The sequence below is a fragment of the Exophiala spinifera genome, assembly GCF_000836115.1.
Source record: "Exophiala spinifera strain CBS 89968 unplaced genomic scaffold supercont1.3, whole genome shotgun sequence".
Classification (NCBI taxonomy): domain Eukaryota; kingdom Fungi; phylum Ascomycota; class Eurotiomycetes; order Chaetothyriales; family Herpotrichiellaceae; genus Exophiala; species Exophiala spinifera.
In genome coordinates, this window is record NW_015622515.1 from 2,418,870 (window position 1) to 2,438,412 (window position 19,543).

The 19,543-nt window shown below is 52.3% G+C and overlaps 9 protein-coding genes across 9 annotated transcripts; 5 read left to right on the plus strand and 4 right to left on the minus strand.

The window, feature by feature from the left end:
* Window positions 1-748: 748 nt before the first annotated feature.
* Window positions 749-1,042, minus strand: PV08_04616 (uncharacterized protein; the record flags this gene model as incomplete). Its single annotated transcript, XM_016378961.1, has 1 exon — window positions 749-1,042. The coding sequence occupies one exon, from the start codon at window positions 1,040-1,042 to the stop codon at window positions 749-751; it is 294 nt and encodes a 97-aa protein (XP_016237638.1).
* A 1,166-nt stretch (window positions 1,043-2,208) lies between these two features.
* On the minus strand, window positions 2,209-2,801 carry PV08_04617 (uncharacterized protein; the record flags this gene model as incomplete). The annotated part of the gene is made up of 2 exons (XM_016378962.1): window positions 2,209-2,769; window positions 2,793-2,801. The coding sequence occupies 2 exons, from the start codon at window positions 2,799-2,801 to the stop codon at window positions 2,209-2,211; spliced, it is 570 nt and encodes a 189-aa protein (XP_016237639.1).
* Window positions 2,802-3,998: 1,197 nt separating this feature from the next.
* PV08_04618 (uncharacterized protein) lies at window positions 3,999-4,325 on the plus strand (the record flags this gene model as incomplete). The annotated part of the gene is made up of 1 exon (XM_016378963.1): window positions 3,999-4,325. The coding sequence occupies one exon, from the start codon at window positions 3,999-4,001 to the stop codon at window positions 4,323-4,325; it is 327 nt and encodes a 108-aa protein (XP_016237640.1).
* Window positions 4,326-4,669: 344 nt separating this feature from the next.
* PV08_04619 (uncharacterized protein) lies at window positions 4,670-8,527 on the minus strand (the record flags this gene model as incomplete). Its single annotated transcript, XM_016378964.1, has 1 exon — window positions 4,670-8,527. One exon carries the CDS (start codon window positions 8,525-8,527, stop codon window positions 4,670-4,672), a length of 3,858 nt encoding a protein of 1,285 aa, XP_016237641.1.
* A 498-nt stretch (window positions 8,528-9,025) lies between these two features.
* PV08_04620 (uncharacterized protein) lies at window positions 9,026-9,961 on the plus strand (the record flags this gene model as incomplete). Its single annotated transcript, XM_016378965.1, has 1 exon — window positions 9,026-9,961. One exon carries the CDS (start codon window positions 9,026-9,028, stop codon window positions 9,959-9,961), a length of 936 nt encoding a protein of 311 aa, XP_016237642.1.
* Window positions 9,962-10,039: 78 nt separating this feature from the next.
* PV08_04621 (uncharacterized protein) lies at window positions 10,040-12,274 on the minus strand (the record flags this gene model as incomplete). The annotated part of the gene is made up of 3 exons (XM_016378966.1): window positions 10,040-10,551; window positions 10,601-11,973; window positions 12,072-12,274. The coding sequence occupies 3 exons, from the start codon at window positions 12,272-12,274 to the stop codon at window positions 10,040-10,042; spliced, it is 2,088 nt and encodes a 695-aa protein (XP_016237643.1).
* A 912-nt stretch (window positions 12,275-13,186) lies between these two features.
* On the plus strand, window positions 13,187-14,979 carry PV08_04622 (uncharacterized protein; the record flags this gene model as incomplete). Its single annotated transcript, XM_016378967.1, has 6 exons — window positions 13,187-13,402; window positions 13,455-13,536; window positions 13,592-13,934; window positions 13,982-14,384; window positions 14,436-14,654; window positions 14,767-14,979. 6 exons carry the CDS (start codon window positions 13,187-13,189, stop codon window positions 14,977-14,979), a joined length of 1,476 nt encoding a protein of 491 aa, XP_016237644.1.
* A 494-nt stretch (window positions 14,980-15,473) lies between these two features.
* Window positions 15,474-16,944, plus strand: PV08_04623 (uncharacterized protein; the record flags this gene model as incomplete). The annotated part of the gene is made up of 2 exons (XM_016378968.1): window positions 15,474-15,571; window positions 15,627-16,944. 2 exons carry the CDS (start codon window positions 15,474-15,476, stop codon window positions 16,942-16,944), a joined length of 1,416 nt encoding a protein of 471 aa, XP_016237645.1.
* Window positions 16,945-17,778: 834 nt separating this feature from the next.
* Window positions 17,779-19,537, plus strand: PV08_04624 (uncharacterized protein; the record flags this gene model as incomplete). Its single annotated transcript, XM_016378969.1, has 4 exons — window positions 17,779-18,001; window positions 18,073-18,252; window positions 18,315-18,576; window positions 18,631-19,537. The coding sequence occupies 4 exons, from the start codon at window positions 17,779-17,781 to the stop codon at window positions 19,535-19,537; spliced, it is 1,572 nt and encodes a 523-aa protein (XP_016237646.1).
* Window positions 19,538-19,543: the final 6 nt, after the last annotated feature.

Consider the following 19,543-nt stretch of genomic DNA (forward strand, 5'->3'; position numbering starts at 1 on the left):
CACTGTCCACGCATTGTACAAGGACCCGAAGATAGTACGGATCTTCCTCATCCTGGCGGAAACGGAATCTTGGGCTACTCATTGACCACTCATGTAAGGAATAGGAGTTTGCAAGGGATGCATCATATCCATTTTTGAAGAGAGTCTCTTCAAGACTTGAGCAAAACTGGGGTCGAAGCGAACGAGCCTCCACGCAACGCCAGATCAATCTCCAACATTCATCATGTTAGCATGCACACAGAAAAGTGGGATTCGAAAACTAACGAATGTTTGGTGTCGCTCCTTACTCCCTGCTGCAAGAGGAAGTCTAAAAGCCCGGTTTGTAATTCCGTCGAGAGATACCGTCGATCAAGTAATTTCTGAGGGATCACAATCAGTTGCTCCGTAACTCTACGTATCCTTGATGAAATTACCTCTGGCCATGTGTTGCCTTCGGGGTCAACATCAAAAGGCGACGCTTGACCCTCATCGAAAAGCTTTTGAAGCTCCACTTTGGCTTCAGGCCATTTTATTGTGCCGGAATTCCAACTCTGCAGAAGCAAAAAGCCAGGAGAATCAAATGGTACAATGCGCTCAGGTTGTAAAGTTGCAGACAATGTGCAGCTATAGCGACCCCACGCTATATCGAGACCGAGATGTAAGGACCAGAGAATATGGTACGGCCATAAACTGACGCGGCATCTGGCCCTGAAGACACGATGTTGACATGTTGCACGGTTACATGGTGCAAGGAGAGAGTGCAGAGAACTTATGCTCCAAGAAAAGGATTGTCCTGACGAGTAGTTGCGACTATGGCAAGCGCAAGTGCATCGGTCTTCCAGACAAAGGCCCCGCGAGGAACGAGTGCCTGTTTTTCTTGACGTGCGTCGTGGAACAATCGGTCCTGATCCAGAGTTCTGCCAAGTATCCAGTTCTTGGTCATGAGTCTCGTAAACATGGGTCGGAAGAGCAGAGGTTTCCGCGATGGTAACCATACAGTGATAGCCAAGCTGCTCTGGTGCCTTTGCAACTGCGGATAGAATTGTCTGGAGCCGACCGCCATTATGAACCTCTTGATAGAAATTCAAGACTGTTAAGTAACCATTCAAACGCCCCAATGTATCTTTCATAGCCCTTTCTTTACAAAGGCTTCGCATCGCCTTCAATCTCCTCCTCGTACCGGAGTCGCCAGCAGAAGGTTGGATCCTATCAATATCCTTTTCTAAAGACTGTATCAGAGCTAGGCAGCTTTCGATCACAAGTTGTAGTCCGGAGTCCAATTGATGACCATGATTGAGTGTGGCGATTTGGCTTAGGAGGGGAGGCAACAAGCGCAAAGCGTTCTGTAGATGCTCAAACGAGTTTGGCAGTCTCCCCAACGAAGCAGAGAACTCCTTCAGCCGGGCGCCGACTTTTGCGGACAAGTCAATCAACTGCAGTATAGATGCAGCTGCTCCTATCACTGCAAGCTCAGCCATGGTGGCGGCAAATAGAATATTCAAGTATTCAAGAGCAGGAGAAAGATTGAGTCCAGCAGGGTTAAAGAAGAATAAGTATTGCTGATTGACGACACAGCCTCACCGCCATGTAAGACCTGTGTGCCTGGTAGCACAAGCAGACCTGTTACGGAGTGCGCACAATCAAGTTCGTCCAAGGCGTTCTTCAAGGCTGTTTAGTAGCATTAGCAGAGTCAGCCCAAGGCCAAAATCAGACGATTGGTCTAGGGACAGTCTACCCTAGCTGAACATGCGCAACAGTTCTGCATCTGGTTTTGACGCTATTGGTCAGGTACGTGCACCACTTCTAAGTCGAAAGGTGACTACAAGTTTGTGAGTTGTTGTGACCGTGACGGTGGTCTCTCTTTTAGACCATGTGCAGCAAGTATGCATGAATGGTGGGTGATCCCGACTGCTTTTGTTGATTGGGGCCAGGGTGGTGAAAGCGCGCTGCTGAGAGACGATGCATGGAACACCTGGAGTGTATTGATTGGCGGCAGGCACTCTGCAACAGCAAGGCTCTTCTGCGGGCGGGGAGGGTGGCGCTGGCACAGCCTTTTCTGCAATTTGCCCTCTTGGAACCCCTCCGCTGAAAGGCTCGATCCTGAAAGAATTGTAGTATGGTATCAATTCCTCGTATGAGGTGCACAAGGTCGTCTGAGAGTAGTGAGGCACGGTGTAAAAGAGTCCGTATTGGCATTTGACCATTTCGAGAGTCATAGGCCCGATACCTTTAGCTCGTCAAATTCCTCAACTCGGGTTTGGTCTCCAGAGTTTGCGAGATGAACCCTCGAAGCGCAGCCCATCTTGCATTCGTTGGGGGTACATTCGTGTTTTGGGCAGCGTCCACGGACGTATTTTCTTTGTCGAGCTCATTTGTCGACCGCGGAGTCGCAAGCTGCGCCATATTCTTTGCAAAGCGATCCCGTTCACTTTGTTCAAGCTTTTCTCTTCTCTTCATGGCCCCCGGACGAGATTTCATACTCTTCCGCTTTATTATGTTGACCTGGTCTTCGGGTCTCTCGCCTACTGAACCTCTCGTCCCGGTCTCGACGTCATCGGTAGGTAATGCATCTGCTAGCGAGTCGAGTGTAGCAACCAGTTTCTTGTTCGGTCGCCGCCGTCGAGGTGCCTTCGTAGCAGACTTGGTGACCTTGTTGATAAGCTGCTCGTGTTTTATTCTACGTTTGTCCTTCTTCGATGCAGGAAACAACGAATCTTGCTTGCTTATGGTGGACGGAGTGGTCTTTTTGAGGATGGACTTGACGGGTCTTGCAGTCCGAGTTGGAGGTGCCTTGGAAAAGAGATGTCAGCTACATCGGCCATTGTGAAAGCGATGGAAGTCGTACCATTGTGTCAAGAGGTCTTCAAAGCTATCAACGTCACAAGAATAGTAGAAGGTTGTGGCTCGCAAGTCCTGAATCGATCCAAATTCAGTGTGCATACATTTTTACTCTCCCCCGTCGTCTCTTATCGATAAGCTTCAAAATATTTCTGCGGGCGCAACCTTCGCAGCGTAATTCCGCGATCCCCGTTCAGCATCGCACTGGGATCAGCACGAACTGATATCACCGGACCCTGTCTGTCCAGGTACAGTACATACTGTACACGTTGCTCTTCTCACATCCATTGCTCCGGAGCTTGTCCTTGTACGGCCCGTAGGCCTGCGGAGTGGTATGTGAAGGCCGATTCGTCGAAGGACAGAGGACTCTCCCAGACCTGTCACCTTTTCAGTAAGCGTCCAAGATCATTTCCCCCAGGCCGTTCTCTCACCCCTCCAGAGCACCGCAGTCCAAGGCACGGGTCAAGGGAATTGCAGCATAAAGCTCGTCTACAGTTTAAGCTACGAGTACGCCCAGCACGACCTGACACGACACGTCGATTCTCGCCTACAGGGATAGCAGAGCCCGAGGTTCGGCATATACTTACTTTCGCCTCCGCAGCAAGCACTAAATAGTTACTCGTACATGGCTTCCGGGTTGTAGACGCTCGTAAACAGCAACTCAACCGCGCCCAGTAACTGCTAAACCATGTTTGCCGCGGGTCGATCCCTCGGTCCCTGGATAATATTGTACAGGTTGTAAACAAGATCGCAAAAGCCCCTCACCTCCACCCACGCACCCACCCACCTTAGGTTTGTACAGTACCTACTCGTACGTGTCTGACCTGGCCACATGTGCCAGCTGGCACTGCGTCTGTCAGAGCTAACTAGTACTTTGAGTTGAGAACACTTATTACCTACAAAGGCACCTAACCCGCGTCCTTCCAATAAGTGGATAGGTAGGTACTGTATGTGTATATCAGTCCCTCTTCTTCCCCCCCTCCATCTCACCACCTTACTTAAGACCGTCAAGCACTTCTCACCACCACTACCACACCAGTAGTGAATCTCTCCTTGCGGTGCTCTCGAGATACCGACCCACTGTTTGAAAGCTACCTACCTGACTTACCAGACCTCTGCTACGCACCCCCCTCCCCACCGGCCCGCCGTCTGATACGACCACCACCACCACCACCGACACCATGGGTTACCAATTCCAGGTCCTCTACCCCAACGACGAGGGCTCCTCGTTCAATCTGGACTACTACGTCAACAAACACATGCCGATGGTCATGGAGAGATGGGGCAAGTTCGGTCTGAAGGGGTACACCGTGACCGAGTACAAGCCCGGCGCGGACGGCGCGAAGCCCAAGTACAGCGCTGCGGGCTTCTTGTTCTGGGACACGGCAGAAGATTTACAAGCCGCCCTGGCTTCACAGGAAGACTTGACCGCCATCTTCGCCGACGTTCCAAACTACGCCAACGTCGAGCCCGTCGTCCTCTCTGGACCCGTCGTGGGGTCGAAGTAAAGAAGCGAAAGAAACAAAGGGCAATGCGAGACGAGATACATACGAGTGCCTCCGCAAGACAGTGATCGTATACTGGGCTGATGTGTGGAGGAAACATGGAGAAGAAGACGAGGGTGTATATGAAACATATCTCTACATAGTATCCGTACACCGTGGATGGTACTCGTTCCTCATGCTCAATAATGATATGAGTTTTCAACCACTACAAGCAGGGATACAGTATCTTCTATCCATACCTCATACGTGATGCACAGGATTTTGCATAAAAGAAGTACAAACTCCCCAAAATCCCCACCCCAGGAGAACCTCAGGCTGTGTATACCCGAGAACCCAAAACGGCCATCCTATTCCTCCTTCGCTCCCCAAGCACCACCACCAGGTGTCATGATCACGACCCTGTCTCCTCTCTTCACCTTGACCGTGTTCTTCCCACCGAGATTGACTCTCCTCTCTTGGCCCGTCTCGTCATCCTTTGTGACCCACAGGTTCAGTCCTTCCTGGCCCTTGCCTCCCCCTTCCATACCATACGGCCTATGGACCCTCCTCTCACTCAAGATCGAACACTGCACCGGCTCGAGAAACTCAATCTCCCTCACCACGCCGTCCCCTCCAGGCCGTGCACCGACACCGCCGGATCCCTCGCGCAGAGTAAACTGGCGTAGCACGCAGGGGTACCTCTTCTCCAGAATCTCCGGGTCTGTGATGCACGTGTTGGTCATGTGTGTGTGCACGCCGCTCTGGCCGGACCAGCTCGGTCCCGCGCCGCTCCCGCCCGCAATCGTCTCGTAGTACCCGAACCCGTCGACGTGCGACCCGTCCTCCTCTGACTTGCCCCCAGTGCCGAAAGTGAGGTTGTTCGTGTCCCCCTGTGATGCCGCACACGCCCGGAACGCCTTGAGCACGACGTCCGTGATGCGCTGCGACGTGAGCACGTTGCCGCCGACCACGGCCGCCGTGCGCGACGGCGAGAGCAGCGAGCGCGGAGGGATCTGGATACGGATGGGCGCCAGGCAGCCCTGGTTCAGCGGGATGTCCGAGTCGATCATGCACCGCAGACAGTAGATGATGGCCGAATGCGTGATGGCCACGGGCGCGTTCGTGTTGCCGTACACCTCGGCCCCGGTGCCCGCGAAGTCGAACGTGGCCGACCCCGACGCCGCGTCGATGGTGATGCGCAGACGTATGGGCGTTCCGTCGTCCATGTAGTCGACCGCTTCGAGAGGACGGCCGCCGAAACAAGAGTGCAGTTCGCGGAGCAGGTTGCGCACCGCGACCTCGGCTGTGCTCTGGATCGCGTACATGTACGCTTGGACGCACGAGAGCCCGTACTCAGCTATCAGTTTCTGGATGAGCTGGATCCCGCGCGTGTTGGCCGCGATCTGTGCCTTGAGGTCCGACAGGTTGTCGGCGAGGCACCGTGTGCCGGAACACCCTTCGTACTTGGCCGGCTCGTGGAGGAGGAGTTCCGTCATCCTGGCCTCGTCGAAGACGCCATTGTTCACGATCTTGTCTGACTCGATGGCCGCGCCTTCTTGCCAGAGTTCCGTCGACTTGGGCGGCATCGATCCCGGTAGCAGGCCGCCAATGTCTGCGTGGTGCCCGCGCGACGCCACGTAAAAGACAATCTCGGATCCGCCGGGGCGGTCGAACACGGGCGTGATCACCGTGATGTCGGGGAGATGGGTCCCGCCGCAGCTGGGGTGGTTGGAGACGAGGACGTCGCCGTCTTTCAGTTGTCCGAGCCATCTGTTGTGTTGGTATCGTACCGCGAATTGCATGGATCCCAGGTGGACGGGCACGTGTGGTGCGTTGGCCACGAGGCCGCCGTCGGGCGAGAAGAGCGCACATGAGAAATCGAGACGTTCTTTGATGTTGGTTGAAACCGATGTCTTCTGGAGTGTGCGGCCCATTTGTTCGGCGATGGACATGAAGCGGTGTCCAAATATTGACAGGCGTACCGGATCGATGGCAATCTGTTCGGTCGATAATGAAGCGGTAGGGGAGGGAAAATGTGGAGATGATGGCTTCTCGTCCTTCAAATCCAGGACTATGCAGGTTTCGAGAACATTTGCCACCGTATCTGGTGCGACTACAATTGTTTGTGTTTCGTCGATGATGATGGCTGGTCCTTGGATGCGGGTGTACTTGTCGATACTCTTCAACAAGTGGACTGGAGTGTCAATGTGTCCAGTGGTTTCGAAATACACCTTTGCCACCTCTTTGGGTGGTTGTTGCATGTCCCTGATGGGTTGGGCTTTCAATTGGGCTTTAGGACTCTGCTCGGCGTGGTTGTTGGACGAGGCGATAGACCTAACCCGGACGTCGTCGACAAGCAAAGGCTTCTCAAAGGTAAACCCAAACTCTCTGCGGTGTCTCTCTCGAAATTCTGTGGCAAAATCCCAACTGGTATCCGGCTTGAGGATCATCAGGTTCGTGTCAGACCCTTCGTACCGCATATTGAGGTAGAGTTGGTGCCGAATCCGATCAAGCTGGAAGCCTTGCGACATCAAGTCTGAAGTTGACCGCGTAATTATACCTTCGAACTTCTTGCGAAGTTGTGATTGAGATGCGAGATACTCGGTAGAGACTGGTTCTTGAGCTTCCTTGACCACATCGGCCAATGCCAAACCATAAGCAGAAAGCACAGACGAGTATTTGTGTATGATGATGCGCGAGATACCAAGTGTCGCGGCGACAGAACATGCATGTTGTCCACCAGCACCGCCGAACGAGGCGAGATGATGAGACGAGGTCTCGAATCCACGGGCCTCAGTCAAGTTGCGAACTGGCCGAGCCATGGACTCATCTGCGACCTTTAAAAATCCCAGGGCAACTTCTTCGGGTGTGAATGCAGCTCTCCCCTTCTCAATCTGTTCCTTGTTGATCGACTCTGTAAGTTCATGGAACTTCTGTGTAGTGATTTCTCGGTCCAATGGCTGGTCCTCGTTCGGTCCAAATATCTTAGGAAAATACTCTGGCAGCAGTCTACCGAGGAACAGATTTGCGTCGGTGACTGTAAGCGGTCCGCCCTTGCGATAACAAGCAGGGCCCGGGTGAGCAGATGCTGACTCTGGACCAACTAAGAAGAGGCCGTTCTTCCATGAGAGGATCGATCCTCCACCTGCGGCGACGGTGTTTATATCGAGCTGTGGTGATTGTATGGAAACGCCGGCAATAGTTGCACCAAACACGTGCTCAAAGTTCCCGTCGAATCGACACACGTCCGTTGAAGTGCCGCCCATATCAAAGCCGATTACGGGAACTTGCTCGTGCTCATCCCAGCTTGTGGCAGCGAAGCCTACAACTCCTGCCGCCGGACCTGAAAGGATGGCTTTGAGACCACTGAAACTTCGGAAATCAACAAGTCCTCCATCAGATTGCATGAATTCAAAGCGGCAACCATGAGAATTTTCAAGACCACCTTCGAAGTTTGAATTGATGGAGTCGATGTAGCTTTTGATGACTGGTGTCAAATAAGCATCGGCAGAAGCTGACATGCCTCGAGGAACCACTTTGATCATGGGTTGTAGGGTTGAAGATAGAGCGACTGAGAACCCCATCGACAGTGCAAGTCGGCCTATCCTCAGTTCGTGGTCTGGGTATGCATAGGAGTGTAGCAATGCTACAGCAATTGACCTGTACCCATCTTGCCAGAGCATCTTCAGGTTCATTGATACCTCTTCGTTATCAAGCTCTTGAAGGATGCGAAACTTTTCACCTGTCGTACCCTCTACTAAGCGACACTCAGGATATCTGTGGCTTTGGCTGTTTTGTGGGCAAGGGATGATTCGCTCATTGAGCTCGACAACCTTTTCATAGAGCACTTCCGGCTTGCGAGCTGACAGGTCGAAAATCTTGGGTCTTGATTGATTGCCAATCAGTAGCAAGTCTTTGAAGCCTTTCGTGGTTATCAAAGCAGATTTTGAGCCCTTTCTCTCCAACAGGGCATTTGTTGCTACCGTCGTACCCATCCGAAGTCTATCGATATGGGTCATTCTAAGGGGCTTGCCTCTGGGGAACGATTCTCCTGTGGCCAGTTCCAAAACTCGTCGAATCCCTTCCGTTGGCGCATCCTGATAATTCGAAGGATCTACCGACAACAATTTCAATATGATATCTGGCTTCCCAGGTATTGAAGCATGCACATCAGTAAATGTGCCGCCCCGGTCGATAGATATTCTGATCTTGGATGTCTGTGCCATTGTCGTGGAAGAGGGTAGGTTGTTGCAGCTCTGGATTCATGCTCGATGGGAGGTGTAGCAGAACATATAACCCTAACCAAGAGGGTCGGGTGGAGAGAACGCCGGCATCACGAACCTTTCTGAGGCATTGCTGGATTCATTTTTGCCTGCCCGGAATTGTTTCTCGACGCCCTGCTGTGATCTGATCGACGTATGACCATTGGCGGGTGCCATTGAATGAACAAGAGTTGAGACTAGGGATGTGGGACCCGACGCCTGTGTGCCTTTCATCGGGGTGGCGTCCCTAGCGCCCTTCACACACCCCTGCTATCGGGAATATCCCCACAGTGTCAATGATACATCACAGTCGGAGAACAGCGATGATTGCTTGGGTTCGAACATCTCCATATATGCCGTTCACTTGGCCACATAAGGCCATGACCTGAAATCCTGAGCTAAGCAGCGTAGAGTTGTACACAGGACGAATTGTGCCAGGAGAGTTGCAGCCGTCCATTCAACATGGCACCCAGCGCAGTAACAGAGCATGTCGATGTGGTCAACGTGAAAAACAGTAATCCGGTGATCGAGGAAACAGGAGAAAGTGTTCGCCTCGCCGCAAGATCGGGCAGTTACACCAAACCAACACCCGGTGCTGCGCCTAGCTACGTCCAAGCAAACCTCATCGTTATTCCTTCAAAGTACGCCGTGGATTTCAGGATCCTCTGTCGGAGGAATCCTGTGCCTTGTCCACTGTTGGCAGAGTCCCAGGCCACCGGAAAGTGGGATGAGCTGCGGTCTTGGCTAGAGGGTCTCGACGGCGAGCAGATCGCCAAGAATGTTGACCTCCGCCATGATTTCCCCAGGTATATGGTGTACCAAGACGGGATATTGACGAAGTCCCACTGTTCCAATGTCGAGGAAGAATGGACAGAAGACCACGTTGGATTCCTGATTGGATGCTCCTATAGCTTTGAGTCTGCTCTTGCGAAGGCAGGACTCACACCTGCCCATATGGCTCATGGGAGAAATGTGCCCATGTACCGGACGAACATACCGCTCTGTCCGGCCGGTGCTTTCCAAAACTCTACATATGTCGTATCCATGAGGCCATATCGGAGGAAAGACGTCGAGACAATTCGCGATATCACTCGCCCATACATTGATACGCATGGCGAGCCAATTGCCTGGGGCTGGGATGCCGTGGACAAGCTTGGGATTGCGGACATCAGCAAGCCCGATTTCGGAGAGCCACCAGTTGCGCAGAACGGGGCACCGCTGGAACGTCATGGCGTTGGGGCAGAAGAATGTGTGCCTGTCTTCTGGGGCTGCGGCGTGACTCCTCAGGAAGCTGTGCGAAGAGCTGGCCTTGAGGGCACGGTGATCGGGCATGCCCCAGGGTATATGCTTGTACTGGACATCAGAGATTGGGATATAATCCCAGATGTTCAAAGCTAGAAAACTCATGTGTTAACTTTGGCTCGATGAAGACATAGACTGCCATGAATAATGACACTTCCACATACTATGAGCCAGCTATAAGCCAGGATGGGTTTGATGGTACGTTTCGTTTCGTAGAGCATTTTCTAACCAGCCCGTATCCATGTTCATGTCGATGTCGAGATTCCCCGTTAATTCTTCCCAGAACTTTGGATCTTCGTCTGTATCGAAATCGAAAGAGATATCCTGTAAAGGCTGAAAGCTACTATCAAATTGCAAAATATTATCGTGCGGTTGTACAGGAATGTTCATCGGAATAGTCGACGACGTGTAGGGGACTGACTCCGGAAACTGTGACAATGGAACGTTCGCTGGCACTGCCTGATTGCGGGTTGACAGTCGAGGTCCAATAGCCGCACGGAGGTTCATCAAAAGAGTCAATCTCGCCTGGATGTACTCGTTACCTTTAGCCGCCATCCCTCGAAGTACAGAAAGCGCAGTCTCCATAGCGGTTGCATCTTTCTCATTATATGGAAATGCAACGTTGACCATGACCAAGGTTAGCGAAGCCGAAAAGGCATGCTCGCCATCCATGAAACCATAGGTTGCTGTGGCGGATTAGCCGAACTTCTAACTAAACGAGAATTAACATCTTACCGTATAAATTCTGACTTGCAGCTGCACTCATGAGCATCGTGCTTGCGCGAGCAGCCCTGATTGCAGTTTCGATAATGGTGATCACATTAGGCGAGAGGCCTTCTTTCCAGTTCAAGGGGGCCAAGCCAATAGCAAGAGCATCTAATCTTTTCTGGCAGACATAGAGAAGCATTGGCCTCGTTGTCATGTTGATGCATTGATAATAGTGAAGGAACGTTGATATTCCTTCACGTGAAAGGGGTCGATCCAAGGCTGAGAAATTGATTCTCAGCTCTTGTGGGACATGGCTCAACCACTCGGACAGATCATGCATGATGCTCTGTACAGACGTCAAGAGATTGGTTCCAGTTTTGTGTTTCTTGCGATAGATCCCCTCACCAATCCTGCCTAGGATTCGAGAAAGCTGCGTATAGTGCGCCAATACCCTCGGTGGTGATGGGTTGGCGTCAACGCCGGGGATTGGACTTGGCCATGCAACGTCGATGTCCTCGTCGTGAATCGATATAGGGTTACCCGATTTGACTGAGATAATTCTGTCCATACTATACACAGACCACCAAACTCTGCGCCGATGTTCTCGTTCCACCGTACCCATGGTGGGATCATCTACCTCTTGATGGAGTCCGAGGGATATGGCCATCCTCAGAGCCAGTCCGATGTACAGGAAAGCGGCGTCTTTGCGATTCAAGTTCTGCATGTATGGGGCAATGAGACTCAACACCTCAACAAACAAGATCGAGCCTTCCTGGTGAATATCTGGCAGAAGCCATAGTGCATGCTTGAAATAAGTGAATCCCGGCGGTCCGTCATTACCTGACCACTGGTTGACGGAGTACATCTGGCCATAGGCAAAGATCAGCAGGATTTGACAATAGGCAAGACATTCTTCCCTGTTGCCCAGGTTCGGAGGACCTCCGTAGGCTTGTTGCAGTCGCTTTTCGAAAACTTCCGGCTGCAGGAAGGAGAAGATTGTCCCGATATAGATATATTGTGCGCCAAACAGTCTTTTTGCGAACTCATACGGGGGCAATTGTGGCATGAGGGGAGCTGAGGGCCTCTGTAAAGACGAGGGATCTTTGTACATTGGATGCACGTCCCATGCCAAATTCTTTTCCGCCGTTGGGTTCAACTTCTGGGCAAGATACGTTGACGATGCGGTTCCAACATAGTGATGCTCGCCCGAACGACTGAGGAGCAATGTATCCATCCCTTTGTACCACCAATCATCGTCCTCTTTGTACACAGGTTCTTCAGCACTCAGAGGAGAGGTGTCGTTGCTTTGCCTTGCTCTAAGAACTGCGGAAGTCAGCGATTGAATTTGCCAACTTCGATCACAAAGGTGCTCTGAGAGGAATGGGGTTCCCCTGCATCCACTTACTGTGGTCTGCAGCTCTTGCACGGGCTTGAAGATCAAGAAGAACGCTATCCTTGTTAGAACATAGACCCAACAACAAGAACAGAGTTGTGTTACCTCTCTAGTACCGGAACCCGCCTCTCTGTCTCCGTGTAAACACATTCGACACCAGCTTCTTCGCAAGCCGGGCACTGCAGAGGTGGAGATCCTTTGCACTTGGTCTTTCGGCCTCGACAGCGGTTACAAGCCAGTGCCGACCGTTTGGGGATATCATAGGATGGTCGTCTATCTCTGCTTCCTGAAGCACTTGCTGACTGCATCTTTGCATGGGCATATGGGATATTCTGTTACGTGGATCCGTGAAGATGTGGGGATTAACAGGAAGATATCACCAGAGATCTATATTAGCTGACAGCTTTGGAGTCCCTGTGTGTCCGAGTAAGGCAGAAATTCGTCATGTTGCTTTCAAAATGCAAGACCATGCAGGAGAGCCGGCGCAGGGTGCCGAGATCAGCCTCTCGAGGCGAGGAGCTGTGCAACGTAAAGCTGAGGCGCACTTCCTCAATCAGCTGAATCAAGATGCCGTATCCAGGCAATGAGAAAAGCACCTATAGGTATCTAGGCTCAGGGCTCCGCTAACAATCCGCCGATAGTTGCTGGTAGCGAAGAGTTGGGTTTGCCGGGATAGTCGACCACGGGTCCCTCGAGCCGGTAACGAGGCACAAGGAGGCGGGTAGTGCTACGAGAGCTGCTCGACGTCAGATACCTTCGTGTAGAGCCGACCCAGCGTTCCGAGAGGGCACCGTTCGTCGAGACCGCCTTCGTTTCTAGGTTGGTGCTTCTGGCACTCAGTCGAACACAAGACGATAAGACGCCTCGGAATTGGCGTCGCGCAGATCCTACGCTAAGGCAGATCGACACGTGACACCAACACCCCTGATACGGCAGGTCCACAGGGGCGCCAAAATCATTACTGCATACGGAGTACAGTCGGCGATGGAACGTTCTTATCAAGAGACCCCTGTCTATCTCGGGCCCCAGCAGCCGATGACGGACACGTTTAATGGAACAGCCGAATAGTAGCACACTCAGACCATACGGTCATACGGCTATCTACGACAGATATAATAAGGGCACTATGGCCGGGATACTTCTCACTACGCCACTAAGATCGAGTTCACGCATCGATAGTTGTTCTTCCCGTCAATCAGTCGACGACAATATAGCACATCATGGCAGAGGTTCAAAGTCAGCATGCAATGGATGAAAAAGCCGTCAACGCCCTCGACGCAGGCAATGCTGAGAAGGACGCCCTTCATGAAGTTGGCAGCATGGAACCAGAGATCGATCCGCACAAGGAGAAGATCCTGCTGGCGAAGTTGGACCTCTTCTTCGTCCCCGTCATTATGCTAGTATATCTGTCTTGCTTCCTCGATCGCTCGAATATCGTACGTTATCCTCGGCCGAAGGTGCACCCATCTGAATGCTAACTTCGGGCAGGGAAATGTCAAAGTTGCTGGAATGCCGGAAGACATTGGTGCATCAGACCAGCAATTTTCCACTGCTGTGTCCATCTTTTATGGTGAGTAATGGCCGTGAAGGAAGTCCACGTGCATCTGGAGCTGACAGCGACATAGCGACCTATGTGACATTTGAAACGCCTCTGGCAATCCTTCTCAAGAAGTTAACTCCTCGTCTCCTATTGACAAGCCTTTGCGTTATTTGGTCCTTGACAACCATATTCTCGGGCTTCATCCACAACGTTGGCGGGTTATATGCCAGTCGATTAGTGCTTGGTGCTTGCGAAGCCGGTCTCTTCCCTAGCCTTACCTTGTATCTTACAATGGTGTACCGAAGGGAGGAGCAAGCCAAGAGAGTTGCATATCTCTTCAGCTGCACCGCACTCTCTGGAGCCTTTGGAGGATTACTTGCCTATGGCTTGCTTAAGATGGATGGCGTAGCCAATTACGCTGGCTGGCGGTGAGTTCAATCTCGGTCGAGACCCTGTTCTGACTGACGCGTCATAGCTGGGTGTACATCATAGAAGGTATCTTCAGCATGGTGATCGCAGTCGTTGTCTGGTTTGGACTACCAACCAATCCAGCCGAGGCTTGGTTCCTGAGTGCTGAACAGAAAGAGATGATGAGAATCCGTAACCGACAGAGAGCTCAATACATGGGCAGTGAAAAGCTTGACTGGCAGGAGGTTCGCATTGCCTTTAGAGATCCCAAGCTGTATCTCAGCGGAGCCATTCAATTTTGCCAGGATATTCTCCTGTACGGGTTCAGCACGTTCTTACCCTCAATACTGAAGGCAGCTGGGTATGATACTTTGCAGAGTAACTACCTGACAGTCCCGGTATATTTGTTTGGTGCGGCCGCCTTCATTGTTGCGGCGATTATATCAGACAGGCTCTGTCTGCGGTCTCCCGTAAGTCGTTGATGCAACAGCTTCCAACAAATACTGATCAATTGCCAATAGTTTGTGCTTTTCGCAAATGTTTTTGGTATTGCCGGCTACATCGTCCTCCTTACAGTATCGACTGATGGCGTTCGATATTTCGCAACATTCCTGTGTGCTGTGGCTGTTTACAACGGTCCAGGATTGAATGTTACGTGGATCAACGTCAACGTGGCGCCGCATTATAGAAGAGCCACCACGATTGGATTTCAACAAACAATTGCCAACACGGCAGGAATTGTAAGTAATGCCATCCCCAAGGGGCAGTCGACCGACTATCGCAAGAAACTTTCGGCTGTTTACGATGTCCGGCGCTCCTCTGTGAAGTCGTGCTAACAGTTGACTGGAACAGGTCGCGGGTCAAATATACAGGAAGGCCCCATACAAGCTGGGCCACAGTTTCTCTCTGGGGGCATTGTGCGTGTCACAGGTCTTGATTGTCGTCAAGATGTTGTACATCAAGTGGTGGAACATCAGAAAGGAGAAAATCGCAAGGGGGGAAATTGAGGACACTCGCAAGTACAAGACAGGCGACAGAGAGCTTGACTTCAAGTATCACTTGTAGTCGGTATTGTAGACGAGGAAGATGGAGAGAGGATCGATGTCTGGGCCGGAAAGATGACACGCAAAAATGCGGCAAAGCGCCAATGTTGTGACGTAGATAAGTACGGCGGACCAGATGAATCATACACTCTTTTTCATGGTCGGAGGTTTACCAAGGTCATCGCATTTCTACCTGTCTTTAACTGGGACATTTCGATCTTGTGGCCGGTAGCATGCCAGCACATAGCCGATTTGTCCGGCAAAAGCCTTCTCCTTGGAAACATCCCGGCTGAACCGGTGTTGACGCCGACCTGGGTTCTTCCCCTGGGGAATCAGCTCACCTTGGGCTTTTCAGGCTAATATCGTCAGCCCAATAGACTTGGCTTCCACGGCCGTGTCGACAATGTCATGGACTGCTGCAACGATGGATAAGTTATCCGTATATTTGTGCTCAAAGCCAACGTGCTCTCGACGTTGTACCAGTCTCTCAGTCTATCTTCTTTTCAGCCAAGCGAAATGTCGTCTGGAATCTTGAAAGTTAAGGAGACACAGGTGGTCGACGGCAATGGCACGCCTGTCATACTACGGGGCGCTGCAATAGGAGGATGGCTCAAGTACGTACCATACGAGCAACCCGTATTCTCATGGCAAATGCTGACCTCTGGCTAGTATGGAGAACTTCATCACGGGCTACCCGGGCCACGAGTCCAGCATTCGTGCTGCCATGCTCAAGGTCATGGGACAGGAGAACTACGAATACTTCTTCGACCGATGGCTGTACTACTTCTTCACGGAGGCCGATGCCAAATTCTTCAAGTCGCTGGGTTTGAACTGCATCCGCATTCCGTTCAACTACCGGCACTTCGAAGACGACATGAATCCTCGCGTGCTCAAGGAGAGCGGTTTCAAGCACCTGGACCGCGTGATCGATCTCTGCGCCAAAGAAGGCATCTACACCATCCTCGACATGCACACCGTCCCCGGCGGCCAGAGTCCGGGCTGGCACGCCGACAACACCACCGCCTACGCCGCGTTCTGGGACTACAAAGACCACCAAGACCGGACGGTCTGGCTCTGGGAGCAGCTCGCGCGGCGATACAAAGACAACCCGTGGATCGCCGGGTACAACCCCATCAACGAACCCTGCGACCCGCAGCATGTCCGCCTCCCGGCCTTCTACGCCCGTCTAGAAAAGGCCATCCGCGCGATCGACCCAGACCACATCCTCTGGCTGGACGGCAACACCTTCGCCGCCGAGTGGAAAGGCTTCGACGCCGTCCTGCCGAATTCCGTCTACGCCCTGCACGACTACAGCATGATGGGTTTTCCCACGGGCCGCCCTTATAAGGGGACCGCCGAGCAAAAGGAGAGGCTCGAGGCGCAGTTCCTGCGGAAATCCGAGTTCCAACGCGCGAGGAAGACGGCGATATGGAACGGCGAGTTTGGCCCGGTGTACGCGAATCCGAAATGGGACGAGAACGCCGAGGCGATCAACCAGGACCGGTACGAGTTGCTCGGCGAGCAACTGCGCATCTACGACCGCTTCCAGATCCCTTGGTCGATATGGCTGTTCAAGGACGTCGGGCTGCAGGGCATGGTGTACACCTCGCCCGACTCGGCGTGGAACAGGCTCATCGAGCCGATTCTTGAGAAGAAGAAACGCCTCCAACTCGACGCGTGGGGCAAGTACCCTTCCAAAGAGGTCGAGGATGTCATGAACCCCCTGATCCAGTGGATCGATGAGGTCTCCCCAACCGCGAAGAACGTGTACCCGTCGACGTGGAACACGGCACGCCATGTTGAACGCGCCGTCCTGCAGACCTTCCTCGCCGAGACGTTCTGCGAGGAGTTCGCAGAGCTGTTCCGAGGAAAGGGTGAGGCCGAGCTGGAGGAATTGGCCAAGAGCTTCAGCTTCGAGAACTGTGTCCAACGCCAGGGGCTGAATAAGATCATGTCCGATTACGCTTCGATAGCCTCGAAGTCGTAGCGTGGTCTGAGATAGTGTGGTCGTTACATACTGTACATACATATCCCTAGGTAGGCACATGCCTAACTTAGACTAGTATCATTTGGGCTCTTCCTGCATACACAACTAACTAACTTGAAATTTCAAGTAACAATTCGCTAAACTCGAGGCAGGTGTGTCGTGATTTACCAGCCGTCCGGCTTTGTCTCTCGATACCTAATTGAGCCCTGCATATCCGGCTAAATTCGACATCGGAGATGTGAAAAAACTTTGAAAATGCACATAACGAGAAATCGCCTCCTCTATTGAGTGGAGTCTACCCAATTAACTACCGAGTTCTGGATCCCTCCCCACTCCACCGGGGTGAGTGCCACGGGGTTGACGCGGGGAGCGACCGCGGTTAATCTGCTAGACCAGCCGCAGACAGATCAGAAATGCCGTGCGCGTACTCGATAGTGTCATACAGAGGACATGTCTTTCGGATACGCATTGTCACTTGCGGCGGCGGTCTCGGGCGTTTGTCCGACTCGCTTTGCTCCATCCTGTTTTCTCGACCGCTGATCCTATTTCTCAAAGGGAAAATGGCCTCTGTGGAATTAGGCTATGAAGAATTCACCTGAACAGCGCTCTGACCTTGCCTAAAACGAAGCATTTCACTCTAGCCATACCATGCGATCCTTGCCTGGTGGGCGGTGGCCTCGGCAGATGTGGCGAATACCACGACGGTGGTGCTGCCAGTATGGATGCAAGTAGATATTTAAAGGGCGATACCCTGCCAGGACGCGGGGTGCAAGTTATTCGACTTACTACTCGTATCCTGCATCCTATATTTCGCGCCCTCGACCTCCATCGACAATGTCTCGAGCGATAGCAGGCCACGATGTGGCAGCAGCTGATGTCGCAAAGGTATCTGGGATCGAACATTTGCTAGCGCAGGATAAAACGCCATGGTACCAGAAGAAGAACCTCCGACGCCTCTATCTGTGCCTTGTGCCCGCTGCCCTCGGCGTCGAAATGACTTCGGGTTACGATGGAAGCGTTCTGAATGGTCTTCAGGCCGTGCAGCCTTGGGAAGACTGTAAGTTTACATGCTTTGCCATCTTTGGTCGACATCGTGCGCGGACAATGCTAACTCAAACATCCTCTAAGACTTCAATAGTCCCAACGGTGCTCTGCTGGGTGTCCTCACTGCGGCCTTTTCCATAGGTGCAGCGGCCGCGGTTCCCTTTGTACCATATGTGAACGATCGCTTTGGTCGCAAAGCTTGTGTGGTAACCGGTTCTGCAATCATCAGTGTTGGGGTGATCCTGCAGACTGCTGCTGTGAACTGTATGTCCTATGACAGTCGAGCTCAGAGCTCTTTGATACCTTCTTGCTGACATTCTCCCAAGTTGCCATGTTTCTTGTTGCAAGAATCATTCTCGGTATGGGTATCGTATTTGCCATCAGTGGGGCTTCCCAGCTCATCGCCGAGTTGGCATACCCCAAGGAACGCTCGGTGATCACAGGTCTCTTCAACGAAAGTTGGTATGCTGGTGCGATTGTCGCTGCAGGGGTCACTCTCGGGACATATTCATGGGACAGCAACTGGAGTTGGCGTTTGCCGTCACTGCTCCAGATTCTGCCCTCCACCTTGCAACTCATCTTCATATGGTAAGCTCCTTCATTGATGAAGTTCCAAATCCCTGCGCTAACACACATCCCCAGGTTCATACCAGAGTCGCCTCGTTTCTTGATAAGCAGAGACCGACATGAGGAGGCCCTGGAAATCTTGATCAAATACCACGCCGAAGGAGACCGAACGAGTTCATTTGTGGCGGCTGAATTCCAACAAATCCGCGAGACCATCCGCATGGAACTAGAGAGCACCAAGACGCCGTGGAAAGAGCTTGTCACCAACAGCGCCAACCGGCGACGTGTCTTCATCGCAGCATGTGTGGGCTTGTTCTCGCAGTGGTCGGGAAATGGTCTGGTGTCATATTACCTCTCCAAAGTACTTGCATCAGTCGGCATCACGTCCAGACGGACTCAAAATGAGATCAACCTAGGTCTTTCATGCTGGAATCTTGTCACGGGAGTGACTGGTGCCTTCCTTGCCCACAGACTACCTCGTCGGCGCCAGTATTTGACCTCCTATATTGGTATGACGGTGCTGTTCGCATGCTGGACCGGCGCTTCGGCGGTGTACGCAGAAGACCACACCAATCAGTCTGCGGCCAAAGCAGTTGTCGCTCTCATCTTCATCTACTATGGCTTTTACAACCTCATGATGCCACTTACCTACATCTTCATCACCGAGGTGTTTCCTTTCATCCACCGCAGCAAAGGCGTTGCCATTACCCAGTTCTTTTCACGCGGAGGCAGTGCCTTCAACCAATTCGTCAACCCGATTGGGTTGCAAAATATCCAGTGGCACTATTACATCGTCTACGTGGTGTGGCTTGCTATCGAGACAACAACCATCTTGTTCGTATATCCCGAGACGAAGGGTTTGAGTTTGGAAGAGGTCGCAGTGGTCATGGAAGGTGACAAAGCGAAGGTGGAAGTAATTGGGCTTGGGACTTTGGGAGAGAAAGGTGGTGCAGGTGTTGTGGATCAAGTTGAGAAGGCGTGAGCAACG